At 48.7% G+C, this 25,800-nt stretch overlaps 2 protein-coding genes across 2 annotated transcripts in view; both read right to left on the reverse strand.

The window, feature by feature from the left end:
* The window catches only part of SLC35E4 (solute carrier family 35 member E4), a 70,255-nt gene that overhangs the window by 32,802 nt on the left and 11,653 nt on the right, over positions 1-25,800 (reverse strand). The window lies entirely within an intron of this gene.
* Positions 1,960-9,038, reverse strand: LOC308576004 (transmembrane emp24 domain-containing protein 10-like). The gene is made up of 5 exons (XM_081175196.1): positions 8,517-9,038; positions 7,910-8,030; positions 5,109-5,182; positions 4,091-4,217; positions 1,960-2,531 (listed from the first exon to the last, which is right to left on the reverse strand). The coding sequence occupies exons 1-5, from the start codon at positions 8,706-8,708 to the stop codon at positions 2,410-2,412; spliced, it is 636 nt and encodes a 211-aa protein (XP_081031322.1). The 5' UTR covers positions 8,709-9,038; the 3' UTR covers positions 1,960-2,409.

A 25,800-nucleotide genomic window follows, 5' to 3' on the forward strand; every position in this document is an offset into this window, starting at 1 on the left:
CCCTGGTATGTGAGCGAAGGAAACTCCTCTGACTGAGTTGTGACAGTTAAACAGGCAAGGAATTAAGTTTAATTTTTCGTTATGGACATGGCCACAAAGTCAATGGCTGCAGTTCTGGCAAGGGCACAGGGTGAAGGGGGCAAATTTTGTATCTTATCCGTATAAAGAAATGCATGCAGATTTAACAATAAAAATGTATTGACTATTTTAATACAACCTTGCTGCGAATTTGTCGTCTTTTTCTGTTACAGAAGAGAGGGCGAGTTAGGCTGACAAGGCAGTAATATGTGCATAAAGTTGCAACAGGAAGTGGGAGACACAAGCAAATTTTGCTCTAACCCATTTGAGGGACAGGACCTGGCGCGTCGGAACCTGTTTTTAAGGCAAACACTTTTAACCCCTGTAATTAAGAAGCAGCGAGGGCTTCTGAACATGTGCAGAGAGCCCTTCCCAACCTCCTGAGTTATGGCAGACTTCAGCCAACATGCTTCTTAGAAACTGCAGCCCTACACTTGCTTAGCTGGTGGGAAGCTGTGCTGAGCAGAGAAGGACTCACGTGCACAAATTCCATGGCTTCTGATGGGATTGTTAAAAACACATGCTTCGAAATTCTCTCCTCGAAGTGAGGGAGATCTGAGGTGCTTGCTTTGGTGTGGCCTAATCTGAAAACTCAAAAACTGGAGATGCTCCCAAACTCCCTTTAAATATGGAGGTTCCATTTTTATAACACCAGGTAGTCACTGATAGTACTATCAACCACCAGAGATTTCTCAAATCATCCTCAGGGATGGGGCCAAATTCAGTCTGTCTCACAGGACATACCCTGTCTGGCCTCCCTGTCTCACAGGACATACCCTACCATACCCCTCACCTCTGTACCCTCAAGTGCTTGACTGAAAGAGATCCTCAATTTGCAATAATGCCCCTAGATTCCCTGGAAGGAGAGAGATCGGTGTGTGTGCAAGTCCCCTCTGCCGTTCCTGCAGCTGAAAGTTAACCTACAAAGAGTTGCCTCTACTGCTTTTCCCTCTGGCCACACAAGCCACAGAAGGTGTCCACAATAACACACTCTCCACCCAAAGTCTAATCCATGGGTAGGCAAACCAAGGCCCGGGGGCCGAATCTGGCCCAATCGCCTTCTAAATCCAGCCCGCAGACAGTCAGGGAATCAGCGTATTTTTAAATGAGTAGAATGTGTCCTTTTATTTAAAATGCATCTCTGGGTTATTTGTAGGGCCTGCGTGGTGTTTTTACATGAGTAGAATATGTCCTTTTATTTAAAATGCATCTCTGGGTTATTTGTGGGGCCTGCCTGGTGTTTTTACATGAGTAGAATAATTATGTCCTTTTATTTAAAATGCATCTCTGGGTTATTTGTGGGGCATAGGAATTTGTTCATCCCCCCAAAAAAAAAGTCTGGCCTCCCACAAGGTCTGAGGGACAGTGTACCGGCCCCCTGCTGAAAAAGTTTGCTGACCCCTCATCCTTTACACTGCGCATCTTATCACTGCGCATCTTCCTCCAGCGATGTGGAAGACTGAGAGCCACCATTCATGCCAGCCTGGTGAGTGCTGCTGCTTTTTCAAAGGTTTCCAGAGTATTTACAGGCTTTATAGATGCTGTTCCCCACTATTTGCAATTTTACATACATACATGCTACCTGGGAAACTTAAGCCCTGCGTAACCAGGGTGACACCTGTAAATTGTCTGTGGCCTGTGCTATTTTTCTAGAAAAAGAGGTGCTGGAACCCACCTGAGAGGTGCCAGAACTGAGTTCCTGTGAGTTCCATATGAAAAAAGCCGTGTTTATGGCCTTTATCCAGTCTACCAAAATCCACACATCAAAGACCCTGTAGAATACCTTTTTCCTGACTCCAGATGAGGCAAGGAGAGGCAAGACCTCCTGCATTGTTTGCCATAACTCTCCCTTCACCCACCCACCAAAACAGAAGCAATATCTAGGAACCAAAATTTATTACTTCCAAAGTATTACACTCAGCAGTTGGGACTTAAATTACCTAGTCTAATTAAAACACCTGCCCCACCACATCCCCAGCACCACCACCATGCAGAGCAGACGAGCACCATGGTCGGTTTGGGAGGAACAGCAAGTGGTTTTCTAATCTGCTCCCCAGAATCCATGCCTTGTCTGATGTGCGGCTCCATTCCTGGCTAGCAAAGAGATCCAGTCCAGTTGTCAGGTTCCACTGAGAGTCCTGGCCACAAGGAAATCCCGGGAAAAAATAATGCAGTCACCTTCGGAGTGGAATAATTCAGCGGAGAGAGATTGAGCATGGTTCACACCTAACAGGTTGTAGGCTAGATCCATGGCAAAACTAGGCAGGGGAGTCCAGTAAAGGGGGGCCGCCCACTTCTTGCCTCTCCCCCTGTGCCCAAACCGGAGCTCAATCACTCGATGAGTTTCTTGGCTTTGAAGAAGCGTCTGAGGTAGAAGACCTGCCAAGTGGCCAAGCCCACAAGGCAGAGCATGGAGAAAATGCTGAAGTAGAAGACCCGAGCGCTGGTGGATTCTGCAAAGAGAGAAAGACAAGGCCAAGTGGCAGATCCAGCTCCGAGCTCCTAGGGTGGAGCGGTGGTTAAGATCTGGGAGACCAGAGTTGAAATCCCCACTCAGCCACAACGCTGATTTCAGGCCAGTCACAGTCTTTCAGCCTAACCCGCCTCACAGGGTTGTTGCTGGAATAAACAGGGGAGGGGAAAAGAACTACCGTATTTTTCGCTCCATAAGACACACCTAGTTTTTAGAGGGGGAAAGCAAGAAAAAAATACCGGTATTCTGCACAGAGCATGTAAGTGGCTCTCGCTTTCCTTGCTTTAAACCCTTCCGTCCCTCCTCCCGCTTCGCTGAGAAACCAGCAGAGCAAGCTGCACAGCTCTCACTGAAGTCAGCAGAGCAAGAGCGATAGCTGTGCAGCACCTCTTCTGCTGGCTTCCCAGCAAAGCGGGATGAGGGACGAAAGGGAGCCCTTACAAGGGACCGCTGAGCAGAGCCTCGCAGTGGCTCTTGCTGGCTTTCTGGGAGGTGTGGGAAGGGACAGAGGGCAGCCCCTCAGTCCCTTCTCCCACCTCGTGGAAAAGCCCCAAGAGCTGTGCTCCCTTTAAAGAGTCATGCAGAGCGTGTGTGCGGCTTTTGGGGGCTTTTCCCCGAGGAGGGAGAAGGGTCTGATGGGCTGCTTCTCCCTCCTCGGGGAAAAGCCCCCAGGAGCCGCACACACGCTCCGCGCGGCTCTTTAAAGGGAGTGCTGAGCAGAGCCTCCTGCCTGCATTAGCTCCGTAAGACGCACACACATTCCCCCTTACTTTTTAGGAGGGGAAAAAGTGTGTCTTATGGAGCGAAAAATGCTGTATGTTTGTACGCCACTCATTACCTCCTCAGAGGAACGGCAGGATAATAAATGCAACAAATAACATTAGTACCTTCTAATATTTTATTGTTCGGCTTCATTTTAGGGAGGGGCCTTGCTCTACATGCAGAAGGTCCCCACCACTGCCAAAATATATATTTTTTATGACTTTGTGGCAGATAATGAGGGAAAGCTTCTCTTTGTAAGACTGTCACACCAGTGTAGACAGGGCAGGGAGTAGCTCTTGATACCCAAGGAGGCCTGAGTTCAAATCCCTGCAAAAGCTTAATGGCTGACCTTGGGCCAGTCACCAGTCATAGCCCAACCCTGCCTTGGAGGGTTGTTGTGAGGCAGCCTCCACCAAGATTCTTTGGACTGCAACTCCCAGCAGCTCCCACCATGCCCAACCATTGGCCAGGTGGCTGGGAACATAGGATGTTGGAGGCCTCAAGGCTGATGGACACCATTAACAGCCAAACGAAGGCCAGAGAACAAACAACAGAGCAGGCACAGCCAACATGGTACCCTCCAGACGTCAGTGGACTACAACTCCCAGCATCCTTAGTATGGCCAGTGGTAAGGAATGATGGGAGTTGTAGTCCAGCAACGTTCTGGAGGCCACCAGATGGTGAGAGCCAGAGACGAGGCCCGCACTGCAGCCTTTCTTGGCTTCAGCGAATGACAGGGGGCAAGATCTCCAGCCGCCATGCTTTCGCGCCACTCACCATTGGTATCGCGCATCTCCTCCTCGCGTTGTTTCATGAAGGCAAAGTCTTTGACAATGGATTCGGAAAGGTCCTCAAGCCGACGAAGGTCCACCTCCAAGGGCTTGAGTTTCTCAGCCTTCGCAATCTGTGGGGAAAGGGGAGGACAGGCTGAGCCAAAGGCCAGCACAATGCCACAAGGAGAGCTGGGGCCACAGAGGGAGTGGAGACGGCCACCAACTCTGGAAACCCTTGGAAAACCCTTTAAAAAAACAGCAGCACTCATCAGACTGGCACGAACGGCCGCAAATCTGCCAAACTCCACCGCAACTGCTCTCTCCGAAGCTCCTTGCTCAAACTCCCTACTCTCCACAGGTCTCAACGGTCGGTGCAAAGGCTTCTGGGATTGCTAGGTGCTGTTTTCGCACCTTTCTGGGCTCATTTTTAAAGTCATTCCGGGTTCAACATGCTGTGTGTGTGTGTGTGGTCGCGCATCAACTGGACACGTGTAAATGAGGTGTGGCCCGTATATAAACAGTTCAAATAAAAGAAACTGAAGAAGACCTTTGCTGGATCAGGTCCTTCTAGCCCAGCATCCTGTTCTCACAGAGGCCAAACAGAGGCCCTAAAGGACCTGACCCCTATAACATCCTCCCCGCCTGTGATTTCCAACAACTGGCATGCAGAGCCCCACTGCCTCCCACAGTGGGGCAAGGTGTTTGGTTGGCCGCTGTGAGAACAAGATGCTCAACCGCTTGGGTCTTTGGTCAGATCCAGCTGCAGGGATCTTCTGCAGGGAGGTTCTGCAGGCTCACCCCCACAGCTCAAAGCACTTCTGGGGTGGGATGAATCTTGAGCTTTTCACAGGCTCCCCGTCCTGAGACAATCAAGCCACTTTTACGGGGAATGCAGGAAACGTTTGCACACAGATTTACCTGCTGCATCTAGTCCACACTATGGGGGAACTGGCACAAACTCCCCCCCCCCCCGGAGGACTCCCTGCCATATTTATTCAGAGCAGACTAAGTGCTGCACTTACGTCCTCGTAATTCCGTGCCTCCACACCGTGCTTGATATTGAGGGTGATCAGTTGGTCAGGGACCCGGAAATTCCCTGGAAAAAGAGAGACCCTGGGATTAGGGGTGAGAGGAATGAAGAGAAGGTAGGCATAGATTGAGAGGACAAGGTTAGGATTAAGGCAATAACGATGTACAGCAGACATCCCACAACCAGGCTCTCGCCATTTGTTCCAAACTTATGGCTTGGTTTAGGCAAATTATAGTCCATCACACCCGGCTGGAAAAGGCTGCCCTACAAAAGGATTTTTAAAAACCACAACACAGGCCTATTTGGACATATGGACTGTTTTTATAGATCTATATGTTTAAATGAAGATCAATATATTTTTCCCATTAATGTCATCTGGTGTTGAGGTTTTATTTTTTATTTTTCCCTTTCCTTTTGTTGTATTTGGAAAATAAAATAAAAATGAAAACTTTTTTAAAAATAGGGTTTTTTAAGTTTGCGGCGTAGCAGCTTCCTGTGTATATTTAAAACAGCTTGCTTTACTGGACTAAATAGAAGCATTTCTGGTTTGAAAAACATGGCGGCCAGTGCCTTCCAAACTCCCTTAGCTCAGGATGGGTTCCTTCTCGCCCAAGATCACTATGATCCTTATAATGATTAAGTCATCCTAAAATCAATCACATGGGCAACAGGACCACCTTTCTAAGCACCATCAACTGATCTGCTGCAAACCCCACATTCAGCAGATAGCTCCATCTTTTACCTGCCCAGCACTTGACACCATACATCCAGGTCTGGGGAACCTTTTTGGTGCCAAGGGCCAGATCCTTATCAGAGCCAAATCTGACAGGTGGGAGAAGTCATCCATCCTACGACTGACTAGTAGGTGGGATCGTCCACAAGTCAAAACCTTTTCCACTTTGATTTTAAAGTGGGAGAGGTTCACAAAGGCTTTTGAAAGATTCTTCCTCCACCCTTCTGAGACTGAAATTATATTGTGCTTCTCCTGCAAGTGACGCCCCACCACTCGCGGGAGAAGTGTGTGAGCTGCTTCAAGCAGCACTTGGGAGAAGGCAGATCCCAAAACAGGACCGAAGGTTGCCTTGAAGCTCTTCTCAGAAGCCCTGCTTCTCCCGCACCCAACTGCTGCCGCTTGTCTGTTCACAGGAGCTGAGCTTTGGAGAAGGCCTTAATCTCCACCGATCATCCGATGAACAGAGATTAAATCCTGCGGTGCAATCCTATTCCCTCCTTAGTGCAGGGCACACAGCCAGTGCAGGATTAAACCTTGTCCTCCTGCTCATCAGCTGATGGGAGGATGGGCATAGCTTGGGGGGGAAAGGCCTGGTTGGTCAAACTGGATCCACTGGTGGGCCAAGGCTGGCCAGAGGGCCCGACATTCCCCAGCGGTCATATCTGATGTCAGGTGTCAAGCAAGTGGGCAAGGCTTCAACCAAACTGCCTCATAGGCTATAGGCCACAGGTTCACTGCTGCTGTTCTGGAAAATTCTGCTGGTTAAGAAGCAATCTCTGGTTTTTTCATTCATTCAAGGCCTACCCAGAAAAGGTGTTTGCAATGTTGTGATTAGATGTCATGCAGACTGGCCTCAAGGGGCCCTGCTTCTGGGTCAGCTCTGCATCCAGTAACCGTCTCTTTTTGGACATTGTTTTTTTCCAGTTGTGAAGCCCTAGAAATCTAGGCCAGGCCCTACAATCAATGAATGGATTGTGTGGGTTTGGTAATTAGTCAAGTGTGAGAGGTTAACGCACTGCAGCCAGCTGCACAGAGAGGTTGCCAAAAATCATGATTTTTATAGAGACATCATTTCCATTCTTTGAATTATTATTATTATTATTATTATTATTATTATTACCCGCCTTTCACCATCAGGTCCCAGGGCGGGTTACAACAATTAAAATATACAGTTAAAACTTGAATAAATGAGTTCCCAAGTTCTGACCTCTCAGCAAAAAGAAATCAGTTTTTAAAAAGATCTTGTAAGATAATGTTTCTTGCAAATTTATGGTGCTGCAGTTCTGGCAGGTGGGGAAGAAAAGTTAATGAAGAAATCTTCCATTACTGTATGGGATTACAGCTATTACAGCTGTTTTGTTTTATTCAAGTAATGTTATTTGAATAAGGATTATGGTTTTGTTTTTTTAAAAAATTGAATGGTTCTATGGAAATCTGCACCCGGTTTCAGTCAATATGGGCCAAAAGGCAAGCCCGTGTTAGAATTAATTAATGCCTCTCAGCAAAGAATGTAAACATGGTTTATTTTACAGTGGTAAATAATCTTGTAAATAAGTCTTTAACAAAAAGCCGCTAGCTTGCTGGGGGCTGGCAGAAGATGGTCACAGGGCTCTGGCCTGCCTCTCTCACCTACTCACTGCATGGAATTATTTCTTACCTAGGGCTGCAGCTCAGTGGTGGAGCATCTGCCTTATGAGCAGAAAGTCCCTGGTTCAAAATCTGTCAGGTAGGGCTGGGAAAGGCTCCCTGCCTGAAAAGCCACTGACAATCAGTGGTCTGACTCTGTTCGGGATAGTGCTTAAAGGCAAATTGAGACAAAGGGATGGAAAAAGGGGCGTGAGTTTGGGAGAAAGTCTCATTGTGAGCCACTGACTTTTCCAGTCTGGGATCAGCTGTGAAACATGAAAATTATTCTAGAATGCTTCAAGAAGACGTGCCTCTGAGCATGTAGGGTGCTTCCCTTCCTCACTGTGCAGGCACATCAAAAACAAACCCAAATTTGGCATTAGAGGCTACTTTTTGAAGCTTGAACCCGCCTGCAGAATCCATCGCCCCCATACCTGGCTGGCCATGACTCTCAAAGCAAATCTCATATATCTCATAGTCGTCCGTGGTGAAGGCAAATTTTCCTTTCTTGGCATCATCTCTGGAGTACAAGAGGTGGCCAGAGGAGTCCGTAACCTGCAAGGAGAAAGGGCCAACTGCCAGCGTCAACTCTAGCAGAGACAACGGGTATCTGGGCATGCGCAAAATGCAAAACAAAAGCTTGACAACAAAGAGTCTCACAGCACTTGCAAAGCCTTAACATCCACACCACACATTTAAACACCACTTTTAACAGTGGTGGTTTCCTTCTGGGAATGGTAGTTTGTTAAAAGGGGGCTCAGAGTTGTCAGGAGCCCCACCCCCCAGCACATTTAACAAACAACAGTTCCCAGAATTCTTTGGAGGATGCCATGATTACTAAAGTGATGCAACAGTGGTATAAAAATGTACAGTGTGCATTCATTGCTGCATGAAGAAGCTTTCGTGGTCTAGAATGAACTTTGTGGTTGCAGCTGCAACAGACTCCTGTACCATTTAGGTATTTTTGTGAGCCGGGGTGGGGGGAGTGTTTGTCAGCAGAAGAAATGAGGTGGGGAGATCAAAGCACAACATGCTCCTCACCCGCAAGTCTGTCCTGATCCCCGGTGCGGTGGCTTCCGAGACCACGAATTCCCCGGTGACCATCACATCTCGGTGAAGCTCCTCTTTCAGACACTTGCGCGTCTGCGGCGGAAGCTGGAAGGACAGTCCCTGGCAGCCGCCTGCAGAAAAGGCCAGCAGGGCCAAGGGACCCAGGAGTCCGGGCACCCACATCGCGGTTAAGAACCAGACAAGAGTGAAAAAAATAAAAAGGTGGAGGGGCGGGGAGAGACTGATTCCCTGAATCCTGATTTGCTGTATGCCTTCAACCGAGCTGGATCCTTGGAGGTTCAAATCCCTTCCCCCTTGCCTGGACCCGGGTTGGTCCTTTCACACGATACCGCCTTCCCCCGGCCCCCCAACCCCAGTATTGCCTCTCTGATGTCGAACCCCAGTTGGCTACCCCCTGCCCGCTTGCCCCGTAGGCTCGATCTCGGATCCCCCAGCCTTCGGGGCTGCCTCCGATTCTGCCCTCCCCCTCTGGCCGCGGCCGCTTCCGACGTGGCGCTCTCCTACGAGTCCGCTCCGCTTGGGGGCGGGGCTTGGGGCGGAAGAGGCCACGCCCCGCTCCAAGCAGGCGGCGTGAAAATGGTCCCGGGGGCGCGCGACGTTTGTCCCGCCGTGAGCGAAGCGCGGGCTGCATTTGTTTTGCAGAGTTTGGCATGAGCCGTTACGCTGGATCAGGCCAGAGGGGGCGCCACCTTGTGCAGCATCCTGTTCTTAACAGGGGTCCAAAAACAGATGGCAAGCGCTTACCAGGGAGTAAGCCTCCTTGAACGCAGGGGGACTTACTTCCGAGTGAACCTGCCTAGAATTGCATCGTTTGAACTTCATAACTTTAGATTGCAATCCCTTAGACTCGGCTACTAGGGAGTTAAATCCCATGGGATCTTATTTATGGGATTTACCTCTGAGCAAACACGTTGTTACTGTCCTGTGCTTGCAACAGCGCTGCAATTTTCACCGCCCTGCAAAGGGTTAATTTAAAGATGCACAGCCCGCGTGCTTGGTTGCTTGCTTAGGCGGCCCCCTTGTGTTCAGTGGTGTCTTGCTCCCAGGAAAGTGTGTGTAGGGCCGATCGTAGAATTGCAGAGTTGGAAAGGGCCAAGAGGGTCATCTAGTCCAACCCTCTGCAATGCAACCCCCTTACTTGCAGAAGCAAGCCCCACTGAATTCAATTCAGGTAAGTTTTGCGTGTTGGGTTGTAGCCATAGTCGGCCAACTTCACAACAACCCTGAAAAGCAGTTCACTTAAAATGTACGCCCCGATCCTACGCCTGTTTACTTGGCAGTAAATCCCGTATTTAACTCCTAGTAATCGCGCACAGGACTGCAGCCTTAATTGATGCGCATTAGAGGTACCCGAAAGTACCCGAAGTTCATCATCCGCATCACTAGTGAACGTGCGAATAACCAGGCGAGTGTGCTCCTTTGCTCAGCATTTATTCCAGTACAGAAAAGATGCGCCTGTTTAAACACACCCAACGTGTGTCGGCCACCTTAGCGCGTAAGTGAGAAATTGGGAGTCAGTGACGGGAAAGTGTGACTGGACAGGTCTGAGAGTGTTCCTCGTTCAATAGCGGGAGGGAAACCGTGTCAACATCCGTTTCTTAAGAACACTACAATTCCCAGGGTTCTTTGAGAGAAGCCATGCTTCTTTTGAGGTCAGCGCCGCTTCCTGTGTCCAATAACTCTGCACATCAAGGTAGTATTTTGACTTTGCTCAGCAGTGGTTAGGAAACAGGACTGGTAGGTTTTGTGGATCATGTGGATCATGAACATGCTCCCTGTGAGGAAGGGCGTTGCTGAAGACAAAAGGAACTCTGCAGAAACCCAGAGGCACTCTCACCCATTTTAATTATTGTTGCTAAAAGTCAGAAGATGCTTTTAACTGAAACGGAACCCCTGCTGTATAACCTGGTGACCAGTGTCCTAGGTTCAGACAAAACAAATTCACACTGAAAATTATAACACACTTATCTTCAAAGATCTGTTACAGATCTCTTAGAAAGATATTTAGCTGAAAATTAAATAGCACCAGCTGTCCCAGACATAGAATTTATCTTTTTCCATATGTTTTCTAAAAGGGCAATTAAGCCCATGGAAGTCCAGAAATGGGTTTTTGTATGAACTTGTGTGCCCCTAAACAGCTGAGGTCTCTGTCTTTTTAATAGGTGCTCTCTGTGCTGATCTGTCCATGAGGGTTTCCCCCTTTTGCTGACACCCCTGAGTTGTAATCATCAGGAAGTATCCTGCCGTTTATTTTGGATGACAATGAAAACTTCATTAAAAATAAGTAAATAAAGGGGCATTTGGAGGAGAGGGTGGTGGGCCTAATAGAGACCAGGGAGCGACTTTGGGATAATGGGGCACTATGACTCGCTTCTCTTCGCCCCATTTCCCTCAGTGCCAGTGGGTGGGCTTGGCTTGGGGAGAGGAAGGAGAGAAGGAATTGGCGGGTGCCGGTCCTGGCACCAAAACTTGGGTGACTCAGGGTGTGAGGAATGATGGATTTCAGGTGCCAAGTAGATGAGAAACCACAACTGGGGCAGTGACTCATTAACAGCCGCCTGATGGCCAAGGAGGTAGGAAGGGGGGGGAATTGACATTATGGGTTTGGTCCTGGCACGCCTGCTCCCTTAGTGGCAGCCTGTCTGGGAGAAATCCAACAGGTGCTGCTTTCTCAATAGCTGTGATACTGGGCTGAAGAAACCTGCATCTGTTGACCCCCCCCCTTCTGACGGCATTTTGCCAGAAAACAAGAGGGTCAGAGAGATATAGAAGTGCCCCAGATCACCCACTGAACTTTGCTGCTGCACCAGGATTTTAATCCGTTTGTTATCCAGACCAGCATGTATTCATCCCTAACTTGGTTGTACATTTGCGAGCGTTAATTTCAAAGGAAGCAAGAGGGATGTACCAATAAATAACAATATTTTATATACGGGGGGGGGGGGATTGTCGCAAAGTTAAAATGCCATGATCTCTCAGATCTGAATTTCTCATTAAACGGACCCTTTTGCCAAGTCTACATTCTTGGTCTGTGGGGAGCAGGAATACAATACCAAGGCCCTGAGTTGCTCTTGAGTGTGATTCTTTTCTTAATTTGAGGAGAAAGGTGGACATAGATTAGCACCCAAACATTTTATGCAGCACAATGGCTTGGGTGTGGTATGTTAAAGATAATGTTGCATTGCCTCTGAGCACGTGCAGAGTTGACCTTCTCATCCATGGCAGCACAATTGTTGTTTTTTTAAAAGAAGCCAATACTTCCAAATACAATTCTGCAACCCAGGGTCTCAAGGAAGGGCATACCATGCCTACTTAACTTGTGGGACTCTCTGCCAGAAGACATACAGACAACTTTGTCGGCTTAAAAGAAAACAATCAGACGGACTTCACAGAGTAGGAGGAGAAGCAGGTATTGTGTCAGGCCATGACAGCAGATCCAAACTTCCATCTTCAGAGTAGTTTACCTCTGAATACCAATTGTTGGGGACAACCAACCAACAGTGGGGGGCTGATGCTATTACACACCACTTCTGAGCTTCCCAGGACCATCCGTTTTTATCAGACACAAAATTGCTGGGCCAGATAGACTTTTGGTCTGACCCAGGAAGACATTGCTGCCAGGAAGGAAAACCAAGACTCACAGAATAACCGTCACAACCTTGCAATTCTATGATTCTATGACTGGCATTGCAGGGGGTCAACACTACAATTCTATGCTTCTCTCGTGCCTAAAGTCATATCTCAGTTTGCATGGGAAAACTTTGTTATACATAGGATAAGGTGAAATAGTGAAATCAGTAGAATGGAAATAAACCTCATAATGGGAAATTAAAATAAACTTTATTGGATGTTAATGACAATATGAATTAAAATGTAAAGAACAATCAAGGTAACTAATTGTATCTGTAAATGAATAAAGACAAACAACAAGACGTGTATATACAGAAAGATTTATTTGTATATAGACACTGTACGGATAAAGTTGAATGAAGAAGAACAATATACAAAATCGATAAAGACAATGCGAAAAACTTAGAGATGACATAAAAAAGCCAGAAGAAGGAAGGAGGGAAGTCAACTCTTAGGATTAAATGTAAATGTAAAGTAATGTGTATATGTATAGTATGTAATCATAAAATCAAAGATTATCTTTAAAAAAAAAAGTCGTATCTCAGCTGAAGGCCGCTACTCCAAGCCTTTCCATCTGTCCCTCTGAACTCTCCCCAGGCCTCAGCGATACCCCTCACTCTCCACCCCTGCTTCTCACCCTCTTTGAGTCCTTTGACCTGGCTGGAAAGTGTCCCTTGAACTTTGAAAACACCTATTTGTTTCCCTGGATGGGAGACAGACAGGGGTTGTGTCAGCTTAAGTGTGGGTAGAAACTAGCCTTCTGTACAAAGGTCAATTTTACATTTGTTGCTCTGCCCACTTTTCAATCTGCCCCCGCCCAGCACTGGATGGCCACCCAGAAAGGAATACAGCCCCCACCAGATCGTTGGCTCCACTGTGGAAGAACTGCTGTTCATGCTGATGCGCTTGTCCTCACCATAATCTACCCTCTTGCTCCCCTGCCCTCTGGGACAAGAAAAACCACTACATAGAATCATAGAATAACTGGAGGGATCCCGAGGGTCATCTAGTCCAACCCCCTGCAATGCAGGCATCTCAGCATGAAGTCTCCCATCCAGTTTGAAACCATACCTGACCCTGCTTAGCTTTGCAACCGTGCTAGCAGTTTTTTAAAACACACACACACACTGCACAGCTAGGAGGATCTTTGCCTCTGAAGCCGCCTCTGTCTCTCTCTCTCTCTCTCTCTCTTGTCCGCACCCTGACCTCCTCTCCTCCTCCTCCTGAAAGGCTTGCTTCTTGGTGGTAAAGTGAAAAGGAGGCCCGCTTTTGAGGGAGCAGGCTGGGAGCCAAGCGACATCCTTGAAACGTGAGTGAGAGGAAGAGGAAATGTGTGACTAACCTGAAAAGTATAGCAAAGCCTCACACAGCATGCCAGCTCTTCCCAGACTTGGCTCCGTCCCCTCATCGCAGGCAGAAGAGGCTTTGCTGCTGTTCCACGTGCGAGTCCCGCCGCCTGGCTCTCCCTGGGAACAAGGCCCAGAACCACTAGCAGCCCAGAAGGAAGGGACACATTTTTCTGTTCGTTTCAGTTCTCTCCATCTGCTTTTTGATGCAGGCTTGTTTTATTTACTTATTTATATTGCACTTTTCCTCCAGGGAGCTCAAGCTGGCCTGCGTGGTTCTACCTCCCCCCGCCCATTTAATCCTCACAACAACCCTGTGAGGTAGGTTAGGCCCCCACAGTGAGCTTCATGGCTGAGCACTGTGTATGGGTGTGAGAGTTGTGCTATACTTGGCCTGAATGTGTACTATGTGTGATTATTTTCTTCCAGCCCTCCTCTTCTCGATGTTTCAAGGCAGGTACAAAACAGAAAGGAAAGCCAGCATCGTAGGAAATAAGCAAATCACATGGGTGACAGAACAAAAACTTCAAGTTTGGAGGGCTGCTGTTCAGGGCTCCAGCAGCGCCACATTTAGGGTGGGGCGGGCGGTTCCCCTGCACAGTGTGCCAGGCCAATAGGGCGCAAAATAATAATAATAATAATAATAATAATAATAATAATAATAATAATAATAATGGAATTGACATTGCTATTTTTCTATTAAAAGAGGTGCCAGAACTCACTATGAACACTCCCCTCGTTCTCTTAGAATGGCAATGGCGCCTACATCTGAGAGGTGCCAGAAGTGAGTTCCTGTGAGTTGCCGCTGAAAAAAGAGCCCTGGGAATTGTGAAAAGAAGAAGGGTGTGTGATTAGGGCAGGGGTCAGCAGACTTTTTCAGCAGGGGGCTGATCCACTGTCCCTCTGACCTTGTGGTGGGCTGGACTGTATTTTTTGGGGGGGAATGAACGAATTCCTATGCCCCACAAATAACCCAGAGATGCATTTTAAATAAAAGCATACATTCTACTCATGTAAAAACACCAGGCAGGCCCCACAAATAACCCAGAGATGCATTTTAAATAAAAGGACATATTCTACTCATGTAAAAACATGCTGATTCCCGGACCGTCCATGGGCCGGATTCAGAAGGCAGTTGGGCCGGATCCGGCCCCCAGGCCTTAGTTTGCCTACCCACGGTTTAGGGTGCCATATTACCAAAGTCTACCCCTGGTTCTAGACAGCCAAACGAGTCCTCTTTCAGGATACTCTGTTTGTCCCAGTCTGGGCTGGGAGTCCCATGCAAGCTATGATTGCAGAGGGACATAAGAAACGGCCTTAGGTGCCACCTGCACTATGCAGTCCAAGGAGGATCGTGCCGGGTTAAACAGTTACTCCTTCCCCCAAAGGATTCTGGGAGTGGCAGTTTGCTAAGAGTTGTGAGGATACTTCCCTATTTCCTTCCCAGAGCTGCAATTCCCAGAGTGGTTGAACAACCAACCCCTCTTCCTGGGAGAGCCACAGCTGCTTAGAGTAGCAGGATACTGCTTTGAATGTATTGTGCCAATGGGGCCTCGTATTGCGCCAGACTCACCGGGTCATTGCCTGCACTAACCGGCAGCAGCTCACCAAACTTGCAGGCCGGATATTCCCAGCCTTCCGTAGAGATGCTGGGGATTGAACCTGCAACCTTCTGAATCATAGAATTGTAGAGCTGGAAGGGACCGTGAGGGTCATCGAGTCCAACCCGCTGCAATGCAGGAATGTTTTGGCCCGGCGCGGGGCTCAAACCCACAACCCTGAGATTCAAAGGCTCATGCTCTACCAGCAGGGATGTATGCAAAGCAGGTGCTCTGTTCATTCTGTCCCAGCAGCTGGGTAGCCCAACTGTTCTTATATGCCCACCCACTTCCTTCCATCCATGCCTGTTCTCTTTTCTACTTCATCCCCTGTTATGATATGATACGATACAATACAATATAATATGATAATCTTTATTGTCATTGTCCCATACAGAACAACGAAATTGGGGGGGGGGATCTACATAAGACATTCAAAACCAACAAGCCTGCTATCCCAGCTATCCCAACCTGGTTAGCCCCCTAAAAACTCTGATACCCCATTTTAAAAATACAATATACTCCCATAGAGACTCCGTACACTGTGTTTAAAACCAAAAGCGCATTTGGATAGAAACTGTTTCTCAGGCGGCTAGTCCTAGTCTTTATAACCCTGTACCTTCTTCCAGAAGGCAGAAGCTGAAAGAGATCATTTCCGGGGTCCACCCTATCCTGCACTATCTCTGCAGCTTCCTTATGACACCTGGAAGCATAGATTTGATCCAAGGTGGGAAGAGTGCACCCAATTATTCTCTCTGCAGTCTTTACAACCCTGGACAGTATTGTTTATTCCCTGACCGTGCAGCTCCCACACCACACACACACAGACCATAAGTTAATGCACTCTCAACAGTGCAGTGGTAAAATGCTTTGCCAAGGCCCGGCCAAGGCTGATTCATGGTCTCCCTCAGGAGGTGGTAGACTCTCCTTCCCTGGGGGTTTCCAAGCAGAGGTTGGGTGGCCATCTGTCTCCGGTGCTTTAGCGAAGATTCCTGCATTGCAACTGTAGATTCTATGATTCTATGATTAATGCAAATGGGGCATTGCCAGCCGGCCTTCTTACTTGCACGCAGCCCAGGGGGTGGCCATTGCTGTCAGCTTCTTCCTCCTCCCTAGTCTCCTTATTAGAACTGAGAAGGCTGCTAAGGAGGATGGGGAGAGGGGGAATCAGAATCCATTGGTGGCTTCATCCTTGGTCATTGCCTCTGGCTCCTCTGTCTTGCCTTCCACTCCATCAGTCTTAGGGGGCAGCAGCTACCACTGCCCAAGCCCCCTCGGTGTAATCTCTGAACCTCTCTGGATTTGCTTGCTCCACGGGGCTGAGAAGTGTCTGTTTTTAGGGATAAGCCACAGATCTGCCGACTGACTCCGCTCCTCTTCCTCCAAGGTGAGTCACCAAAGTCCTATTGCAGTGTCTCACATCCTGCCAGATCTCGAAGGAAGAGATTCATGTCATCCCTTGAAGGGTTTTTTTATTTGTAAAAAATTAGGGAGTTCCCTCTGCCCTGGGAGTTTTCAGAGACTTTGGACCCTGAGCCCTGACAGTGGAAGACAATGTTTTATTCCTGGAGTAGCGAGACAAACACTTCCATCTCTGGTCCGGATAAGGCTGCATCTCATATGGTTAGAATTAGCAGGCGTGTGTGCTCTCCCAAGGTTGCTCTCCCTGTCTGTTTTCCTCTCTTTGCTCAAGCCTCAGTTTCCTCATTCTGTACAATGGGAACAGAGCTGTGCAAAGGGGATCGCTGTGCAATGAGAACTGGGGAAACATCTACCTTGCATGCGGAAGGTCCCAAACTCAATCCCCATCATCTCCAGGCAAGGCAGGGAGAAAACTCTGTCTAAAAACCCTGGAGAGCCCCTGCCAGTCAGTGTGGACAATACTGGGCTAGATGGAACAGTGGTCTGACCCAGCTTCCTATGGCGTTCTTAAAAGTGGCCTCCTTCACAAGCACATTTAAAGTGTTGCGTTGGTGGGGACCAATGATAATAGATGTACATGCACTCTGTTTGCATTTCTCAATGAGGTGTCCCCAGAAGACCCTCTAACCCAGAAACTGCCCCTCTCCCCCACTTCTATCAGCCTTTAATGGTTTGCTGTACTTGATTACACATGCCTAGGGGAATTCATCACTTTCGGGCCCCAGGGTAAAATCTGGGGAAAAAAACTTTGAAATATCAACAGCATCCCCCCCCCCCATTGTGCAGTCAGCCTTGCTTCAAAGGATCACCTACGTATGAGTGTGTGTGTGTGTGTGTGTGTGTGTGTGTACAGGATGCTGAGGGGGAGTCCTGCTTTCACTACCTTCACTTTCTCTATTCAGATGTTGCCTTTTTAATCACTTTCTATTCCTGCCTCTTGAGGCCAAAAGCCAGGAACAGAAAAATGGAAAAATCCTGCTGCCTGGTTCTTCTGCTCATTACTCATAAACTCTTCCCCCATTCACATGCTGAGAAGGTTTGAAGCTCAGCTAGAAGTGTTGCGTTAGTGTGGGGCGGCTAAGGGACCAGTAGCCACATCACGCCATCTCTGCTCCAATCTTTCCTCTGGCGCGACCTCAACAGGTGACCTTAATTCACCGCCTCCCATTTTTTTAATTTTTAATTTTTGCACAGGGTGGGAGGACAACAAATGTGGTCTCCCTAGCAGGACTGTTGTACACTGCCTTGATCTCCGGACAAGAAAGGTAGGATACAAAAATGTGTAATGAATGAATGAATAATCATTATTGTTACTGATAGTGACATTGATGGTGGTGATGACAGTTGTATTTTGCTTCTCTCACGTTTGTCATTATGTAAAGTGCTTTACACACAGTCTTTGTACACTTTCCTGGGAGGAGTAAGTGCCTTTGAAATACAAGGGGCTTATGCCTTAGTAGAGATAAGCATGGCTTTAGACAGAACAATACCAAAGCATTTCTTCAGAAGAGGCTGCTTGAAGCTCTGGTTTTCTGCCAGTTCCCACTCTGTCAAGAAAAGAACCCAGGCATCCTAGTGCACCTCCCCTTTCGCTTTCAGTGATGGAGACACCAGCTGTCCCAGGTCTAAACAATCCAACACGCTGACCACTAGGCCACACTGCATCATAAAACTTCTCCCACCCTCACGAACAAGTCAGGGATTCCAGCTTCTGTCCCACCAATGGACTCCACAGCTCTTTGTGAGATGGGGAAAGGACCCAGGAGTCCGCATATCCCTGTACTACTGTTTAACATAGGAACAGGGAATTTATGGCAGAGATTATTGGATTTCAACTTCCATCACCGCAGCCCAGTGATCTGGGATGATGGGATTTGTAGTTCAGCAACCCTCGGAGGGTCACAGGTTCCCCCAACCCTGATTTGAAAGATCCCACTTTTTGAACCCTGATGGTGTGTGTGTGTGTGTATGTGTCTTCTTCCACTAGCTGAATGGAACAAGATACTTTCTCTATCTAGGTTTACGGCCTGGCTCTATTCCCAGTGGGGAAATGATGGGGATTTCCCTGCTAATTGCCCACGGGGGTATGAGTCACCCCCGTGAAGAATATGAAACGCCATCTGGATTTGACCGGTATGGTGAGCACGTGCCTGATGGAAAAAAGATGGGGGGTGGCGAATAGAGAGCAAATAAATTTTATTTTCACCCACTCCTGAAGTCTATCGCCCCCCAGTTCTCTCCCCACCCCTCTCCGCGCTGTGAGCAAGGGGGTCTGCATAAAAGGCGGATCTACACGGATCCTCATGGATCCTCCACTTTTTAAAAAATAATTCCAACAAATGCAGTGTCAAATCACACCTAGAAGGCACGCCTACAAACTGGACTATAAAAAACGTGGATCCAACACTTTGCCGCGTTGCAGTACCATAAAAACATGGATCCGAGGCACGGATCCTCATGAATTCATATGATTTTTATATTGAAACAAAATAAAAACACCATGCTTCTGTAGACCACATCTTAGTCTGTAGGAGGAACCAAAAAAATCACGCATCCACTGTTTCGTGTGGCCGCAATGGCGCAAAAACATGGTTAAAAAACACGGATCCTCATGAATCCTCATGATTTTTGCACTAGATCAGCCCAAACTCACTTTCAAATTACACATCATGTCCAGGGGCACAACATCCACCACAGAAATCACGGATCCATGGCTTCCTGGCCATACCATGGCCCAAACGTGGTTTTCAAGAACAGATCCTCATGGATCCTCACACTTTTTGCATTGGACCAACCCAAACTCACTGTCAAATCACACATCATTCCCAGGGGCACAGCCTGCACCACAAAAAACTCAGATCCACGCCTGCCTGACCACGCCCTGGCCCAAAAACGTGGTTCCGAAGCACGGATCCTCATGAATCCTTATGATTTTTGCACTAGATCAACCCAAAGTCACCATCAGATCAAACATCATGGCCATGGGCACAGCATCCACCACAAAAATCACGGATCCACGGCTTCCTGGCGAAACCGTGGCCCAAAAACGTGGTTTTCAAGAACGGATCTTCATGGATCCTCACGCTTTTTGCATCGGGCCACCCCAAACTCACCATCAAATCACACATCATGTCCAGGGGCACAGCCTGCACCACAAAAATCACGGATCCACGGCTTCCTGACCATACCGTGGCCCAAAAACGTGGTTTTGAAGCACGGATCCTCATGGATCCTCACGCTTTTTGCATTGGGCCAACCCAAACTCACTGTCAAATCACACATCATTCCCAGGGACACAGCCTGCACCACAGAAAACTCGGATCCACGGCTTCCTTGCCACTCCAAGGCCCAAAAACGTGGTTCCGAAGCACGGATCCTCATGGATCCTCACGCTTTTTGCATTGGTCCACCCCAAACTCACCATCAAATCACACATCATTCCCAGGGGCACTGCCTGCACCAGAAAAAACTCGGATCCACGGCTTCCTGGCCACTCCATGGCCCAAAAACGTGGTTCCGAAGCACGGATCCTCATGGATCCTCACGTTTTTTGCATTGGGCCACCCCAAACTCACCGTCAAATCACACATCATTCCCAGGGGCACAGCCTACACCACAAAAAAACTCGGATCCATGGCTTCCTGGCCACTCCATGGCCCAAAAGCGTGGTTTTAAAGCACGGATCCTCATGGATCCTCACTCTTTTTGCATTGGGCCAACCCAAACTCACTGTCAAATCACACATCATTCCCAGGGGCACAGCTTACACCACAAAAAACTCGGATCCACGGCTTCCTGACCACTCCATGGCCCAAAAACGTGGTTTTGAAGCACGGATCCTCATGGATCCTCACGCTTTTTGCATTGGGCCAACCCAAACTCACTGTCAAATCACACATCATTCCCAGGGGCACTGCCTGCACCACAGAGATCACGGATCCATGGCTTCCTGGCCTTACCATGGCCCAAACGTGGTTTTCAAGAACAGATCCTCATGGATCCTCACGCTTTTTGCATTGGACCAACCCAAACTCACTGTCAAATCACACATCATGTCCAGGGGCACAGCCTGCACCAGAAAAAACTCGGATCCACGGCTTCCTGCCCACTCCATGGCCCAAAAACGTGGTTCCGAAGCACGGATCCTCATGGATCCTCACGCTTTTTGCACTAGATCAGCCCAAAATCACCATCAAATCACACATCATTCCCAGGGGCACAGCCTGCACCACAAAAAACTCGGATCCATGACTTCCTGGCGAAACCATGGCCCAAAAACTTGGTTCCAAACCACAGATCCTCATGGATCCTCACGCTTTTTGCATTGGGCCAACCCAAACTCACCGTCAAATCACACATCATGTCCAGGGGCACAGCCTGCACCACAAAAAACTCGGATCCACGGCTTCCTGCCCACTCCATGGCCCAAAAACGTGGTTCCGAAGCACGGATCCTCATGGATCCTCACGCTTTTTGCACTAGATCAGCCCAAAATCACCATCAAATCACACATCATTCCCAGGGGCACAGCCTGCACCACAAAAAACTCGGATCCATGACTTCCTGGCGAAACCATGGCCCAAAAACTTGGTTCCGAACCACAGATCCTCATGGATCCTCACGCTTTTTGCATTGGGCCAACCCAAACTCACCGTCAAATCACACATCATGTCCAGGGGCACAGCCTGCACCACAAAAAACTCGGATCCACGGCTTCCTGCCCACTCCATGGCCCAAAAACGTGGTTCCGAAGCACGGATCCTCATGGATCCTCACGCTTTTTGCACTAGATCAGCCCAAAATCACCATCAAATCACACATCATTCCCAGGGGCACAGCCTGCACCACAAAAAACTCGGATCCATGACTTCCTGGCGAAACCATGGCCCAAAAACTTGGTTCCAAACCACAGATCCTCATGGATCCTCACGCTTTTTGCATTGGGCCAACCCAAACTCACCGTCAAATCACACATCATGTCCAGGGGCACAGCCTGCACCACAAAAAACTCGGATCCACGGCTTCCTGCCCACTCCATGGCCCAAAAACGTGGTTCCGAAGCACGGATCCTCATGGATCCTCACGCTTTTTGCACTAGATCAGCCCAAAATCACCATCAAATCACACATCATTCCCAGGGGCACAGCCTGCACCACAAAAAACTCGGATCCACGACTTCTTGGCGAAACCATGGCCCAAAAACTTGGTTCCGAACCACAGATCCTCATGGATCCTCACGCTTTTTGCATTGGGCCAACCCAAACTCACCGTCAAATCACACATCATTCCCAGGGGCACAGCCTGCACCACAAAAAACTCGGATCCATGACTTCCTGGCGAAACCATGGCCCAAAAACTTGGTTCCGAACCACAGATCCTCATGGATCCTCACGCTTTTTGCACTAGATCAGCCCAAACTCACCGTCAAATCACACATCATGTCCAGGGGCACAGCCTGCACCACAAAAAACTCAGATCCACGGCTTCCTGGCCACTCCATGGCCCAAAAATGTGGTTCCGAAGCACGGATACTCATGGATCCTCACGCTTTTTGCACTAGATCAGCCCAAACTCACCGTCAAATCACACATCATGTCCAGGGGCACAGCCTGCACCACAAAAAACTCAGATCCACGGCTTCCTGGCCACTCCATGGCCCAAAAACGTGGTTCCGAAGCACGGATCCTCATGGATCCTCACGCTTTTTGCATTGGGCGACCCCAAACTCACCGTCAAATCACACATCTTTCCCAGGGGCACAGTTTACACCACAAAAATCTCGGATCCACGGCTTCCTGACCATACCGTGGCCCAAAAACGTGGTTTTGAAGCATGGATCCTCAAGGATCCTCATGCTTTTTGAATTGGGCCAACCCAAACTCACTGTCAAATCACACATCATAGCCAGGAGCAGAGCCTGCACCATAAAAATTATGGATCCACGGCTTCCTGGCAACGCCATGGCCCAAAAAGGTAGTTTTGAAGCACGGATCCTCAAGGATCCTCACTCTTTTCGCATTGGGGCTCCCCAAACTCACCATCAAATCACACATCATAGCCACGGGCACAACTCACAAATCATGAGTTGCACTACAAAAATCACAAAAATCCCCTTACCTGCACTGTTAATGTCACCACTGCAATATTATTATTAGAGCCGATAGGAGAATATATGACTACCGTATTTTTCGCTCTATAGGACACACTTTTTACCCTCCAAAAATTAAGGGGAAATGTGTGTGCGTCCTATGGAGCGAATGCAGGCTCCTTGGCTTCAGCGATAGCAACACGAAGCCTCCGAAGCGCAGAGGGAGCGCTCCCTCCACGCTCCAGAGGGGTGCGCACCGACCCCTCTCGCTGTCCAGGCTTCAGGGATAGCCGCCTGAAGCCTTTGGAGCACAGCGCAAGTTTCTGCTGATCTCCGAAGGCTTGTGGTAAGCCGCCTGAAGCCTGGAGAACGAGAGGGGTCGGTGCACACTGATCCCTCTTGCTCTCCAGGCTTTGCTTCGCTGGAGAGGCACTGCACAATGTTTCCTCTCTGCGCAGCGCCCCTTCAGTGAAGCTGGAGGAGAAATGGAAGGGGCTCTGTTTCTCATCCCGCTTCGCTGAAGGGGCGCTGAGCGGAGAGGGGGAGAATTTTTTTCTCCTTGTTCTCCACCTCCTATGGTTCGGTGCGTCCTATAGAGTGAAAAATACGGTATATATTGTACCAAGATATGGTTCATCTTCAAGAACAGATCAAATACATGCCAAAGTATTAAAGAGGAGAAAAAATATGAAACTGCTTACATACTGTCAACTAATATCCAGATTCAAGAAAGACTGTATGGCAAACATACAGTGAAAATCAGTGAAAAGATAGAATCTGAGTCCATCATAACAGAGTTCTACCTTCTGGGTAAAATTTATAAACTATTACTCAAATATGACACCAAGCCCGAACAAGCAAAACCTTATATGACAAAATGGATACAAAAATTTTAAGAGCAGTTCACAGTAGAACAGTGAGAACAATTATGAATAAAGGAATAAAATTTACTGCAAATTAAGCCCTAAAACAAAATTGGTACAGTGGAACCTCGGGTTGCAGACATAACCCGTGACTGAGGCACGTCCGCAACCCACAGCATTCGCATCCTGAAGCGCCACGTCTGCACAGGCACTGGTGCAATTTGGCGCTTCTGCGCATATGAAAGACCCAGTTCTCTGAGTGCATGTTCTGGAAGCTGGGCAATAGGGGCAGTACAGGATTCCTTTTGGTGTACTGACCTCCCCGCTGCACCAAGGATTCCCTGCCCGAGCTGCTTCAGGTCATCGCGGATGTTCTCCTGGAGATACCTAGTTTGGTTGTCCTAGGGGATTTTAACATCCATGCCAACATGACCTTACAAGGGGCTGCTTGGGACTTCGTGGAAAGCATGGCCTCCATGGGGCTGTCCCAAAATAAGTCTGGCCCAACTCATAGTCACGGACATGCCTTAGACCTAGTGTTCACCAATAGTGACATGGGTGATATGACACTAGGTAAAAGTGAAACAAAAGAAGTGCCATGGTCAGATCACTTCCTGGTGCAACTGGACTTCTCTGTGACCCTTCTCCTCTGCAGGGAGGTGGGACCAATGCGGATGGTCCGCCCCCGCCACTTAATGAATCCAAATGGTTTCCAGAGAGTGGTAGGGCATGCTTTATCCCATGTTGATGGCCTTTCAGCTGATTCCCTGGTGGCCCGCTGGAATGTGGAGTTGACCAGGGCTATCGACTGTCTGGCTCCGAAGCGCCCTCTCCGAATGCATGGAGCCCGGACAGCCCCGTGGTTTTCTTCGGAGCTGCGGGTGAGGAAACAATCGCTGAGACGGCTAGAGTGCCAGTGGCAGAAAACTCATTCTGAATTGGACCGAACACAGGTTAGAGCTCAATGTCGAGCCTACCAAGTGGCGATAGCAACGGTGAAGAAGACCTTCTTCACCGCCTCTATAGCATCTACAGAAAATAGTAGCAGGAGACTCTTTCAGGTGGTTTGCAATTTAACGGAACCACCTTTACCACCGGGGCCTTGTAAAGACCCCAAGACCTCCTGCAACGATTTTTCAAATTTTTATGCAGATAAAGTTGCTCATATTCGGAAGGAGGTAGACACCACCGTGGGAGCAGGGTCGGGGCGAGAGAGTGCTAGAGCCCTGTCTGGTCAAGTTGCATGGAATCAATTTCAATCCGTTACCCCCGAGAATGTGGACAGGCTGCTTGGATGCGTGAAACCAACCACCTGTCTCCTTGATCCTTGCCCATCCTGGCTAATAAAAGCAAGCCGGGAAGGGCTGGGCAATGGGCTCTGCGGGGTGGTGAATGCTTCCCTCTGTGAGGGGGCATTCCCAGACCAGCTGAAAGAGGCGGTCATTAAACCGCTTCTTAAAAAAACATCTTCAGACCCGGCCAGTATGGCCAACTATCGCCCAGCCTCAAATCTTCCATTCTTGGGCAAGGTGATTGAGCGGGTGGTTGCTGAACAACTCCAGGCACGCCTGGAGGATGCAGACCATTTGGATCCCTTCCAATTGGGATTCAGGTCTCCTCATGGGACTGAAACTGCCTTGGTCGCGACAATCGATCATAACATCCTTCTGGACTGTCTAGAGGAGCTGGGAGCTGAGGGCACTGTTATACAGTGGTTCTGCTCCTTCCTCCTGGGCTGTGTCCAGAAAGTTGTAGTGGGGAATGAGTGTTCAGACTTGTGGGGTGCCTCGGGGTTCCGTCCTCCCCTCCATGCTTTTTAACATCTACAGGAAGCTGCTGGGAGAGAGCATCAAGGGATTTGGGCTTGGTGTCCATCAATATGCGGATGATACCCAGCTCTACCTCTCTTTCAACTCAGAACCAGTGAAGGTGGTGAAGGTCCTGTGTGAGTGCTTGGAGGCGGTTGGAGGATGGATGGCAGCTAGTGGATTGAGGTTGAATCCTGACAATAATGAAGTTCTGTTCTTGGGGGACAGGGGGTGGGCTGGTGTGAAGGACTCCCTGGTCCAGAATGGGGTAACTGTGCCCCTGAAGGGCCAGGTGCACAGCCTGGGAGTCATTTTGGACTCACAGCTGTCCATGGACGCACAGGTCAATTCTGTATCCAGGGCAGCTGTCTACCAGCTCCATCTGGTACGCAGGCTGAGACCCTACCTGCCCGGAGACTGCCTCACTAGAGTGGTGCATGCTCTTGTTATCTTCCGCTTGGACTACTGCAATGTCCTCTACGTGGGGCTACCTTTGAAG

Source organism: Podarcis bocagei, assembly GCF_964188305.1.
Source record: "Podarcis bocagei genome assembly, chromosome: 16".
In the NCBI taxonomy this organism is placed as follows: domain Eukaryota; kingdom Metazoa; phylum Chordata; class Lepidosauria; order Squamata; family Lacertidae; genus Podarcis; species Podarcis bocagei.

Excerpts from the sequence above, each read along its gene's own strand:
- LOC308576004 (XM_081175196.1), bottom strand. The coding sequence starts at position 8,708 with ATGTGGGTGCCCGGACTCCTGGGTCCCTTGGCCCTGCTGGCCTTTTCT. Across the intron at positions 4,218-5,108 it reads AGGCACGGAATTACGAGGAC|ATTGCGAAGGCTGAGAAACT; the intron begins GTAAGTGCAGCA and ends CTTTCCCCACAG. Across the intron at positions 2,532-4,090 it reads GGAGATGCGCGATACCAATG|AATCCACCAGCGCTCGGGTC; the intron begins GTGAGTGGCGCG and ends CTCTCTTTGCAG.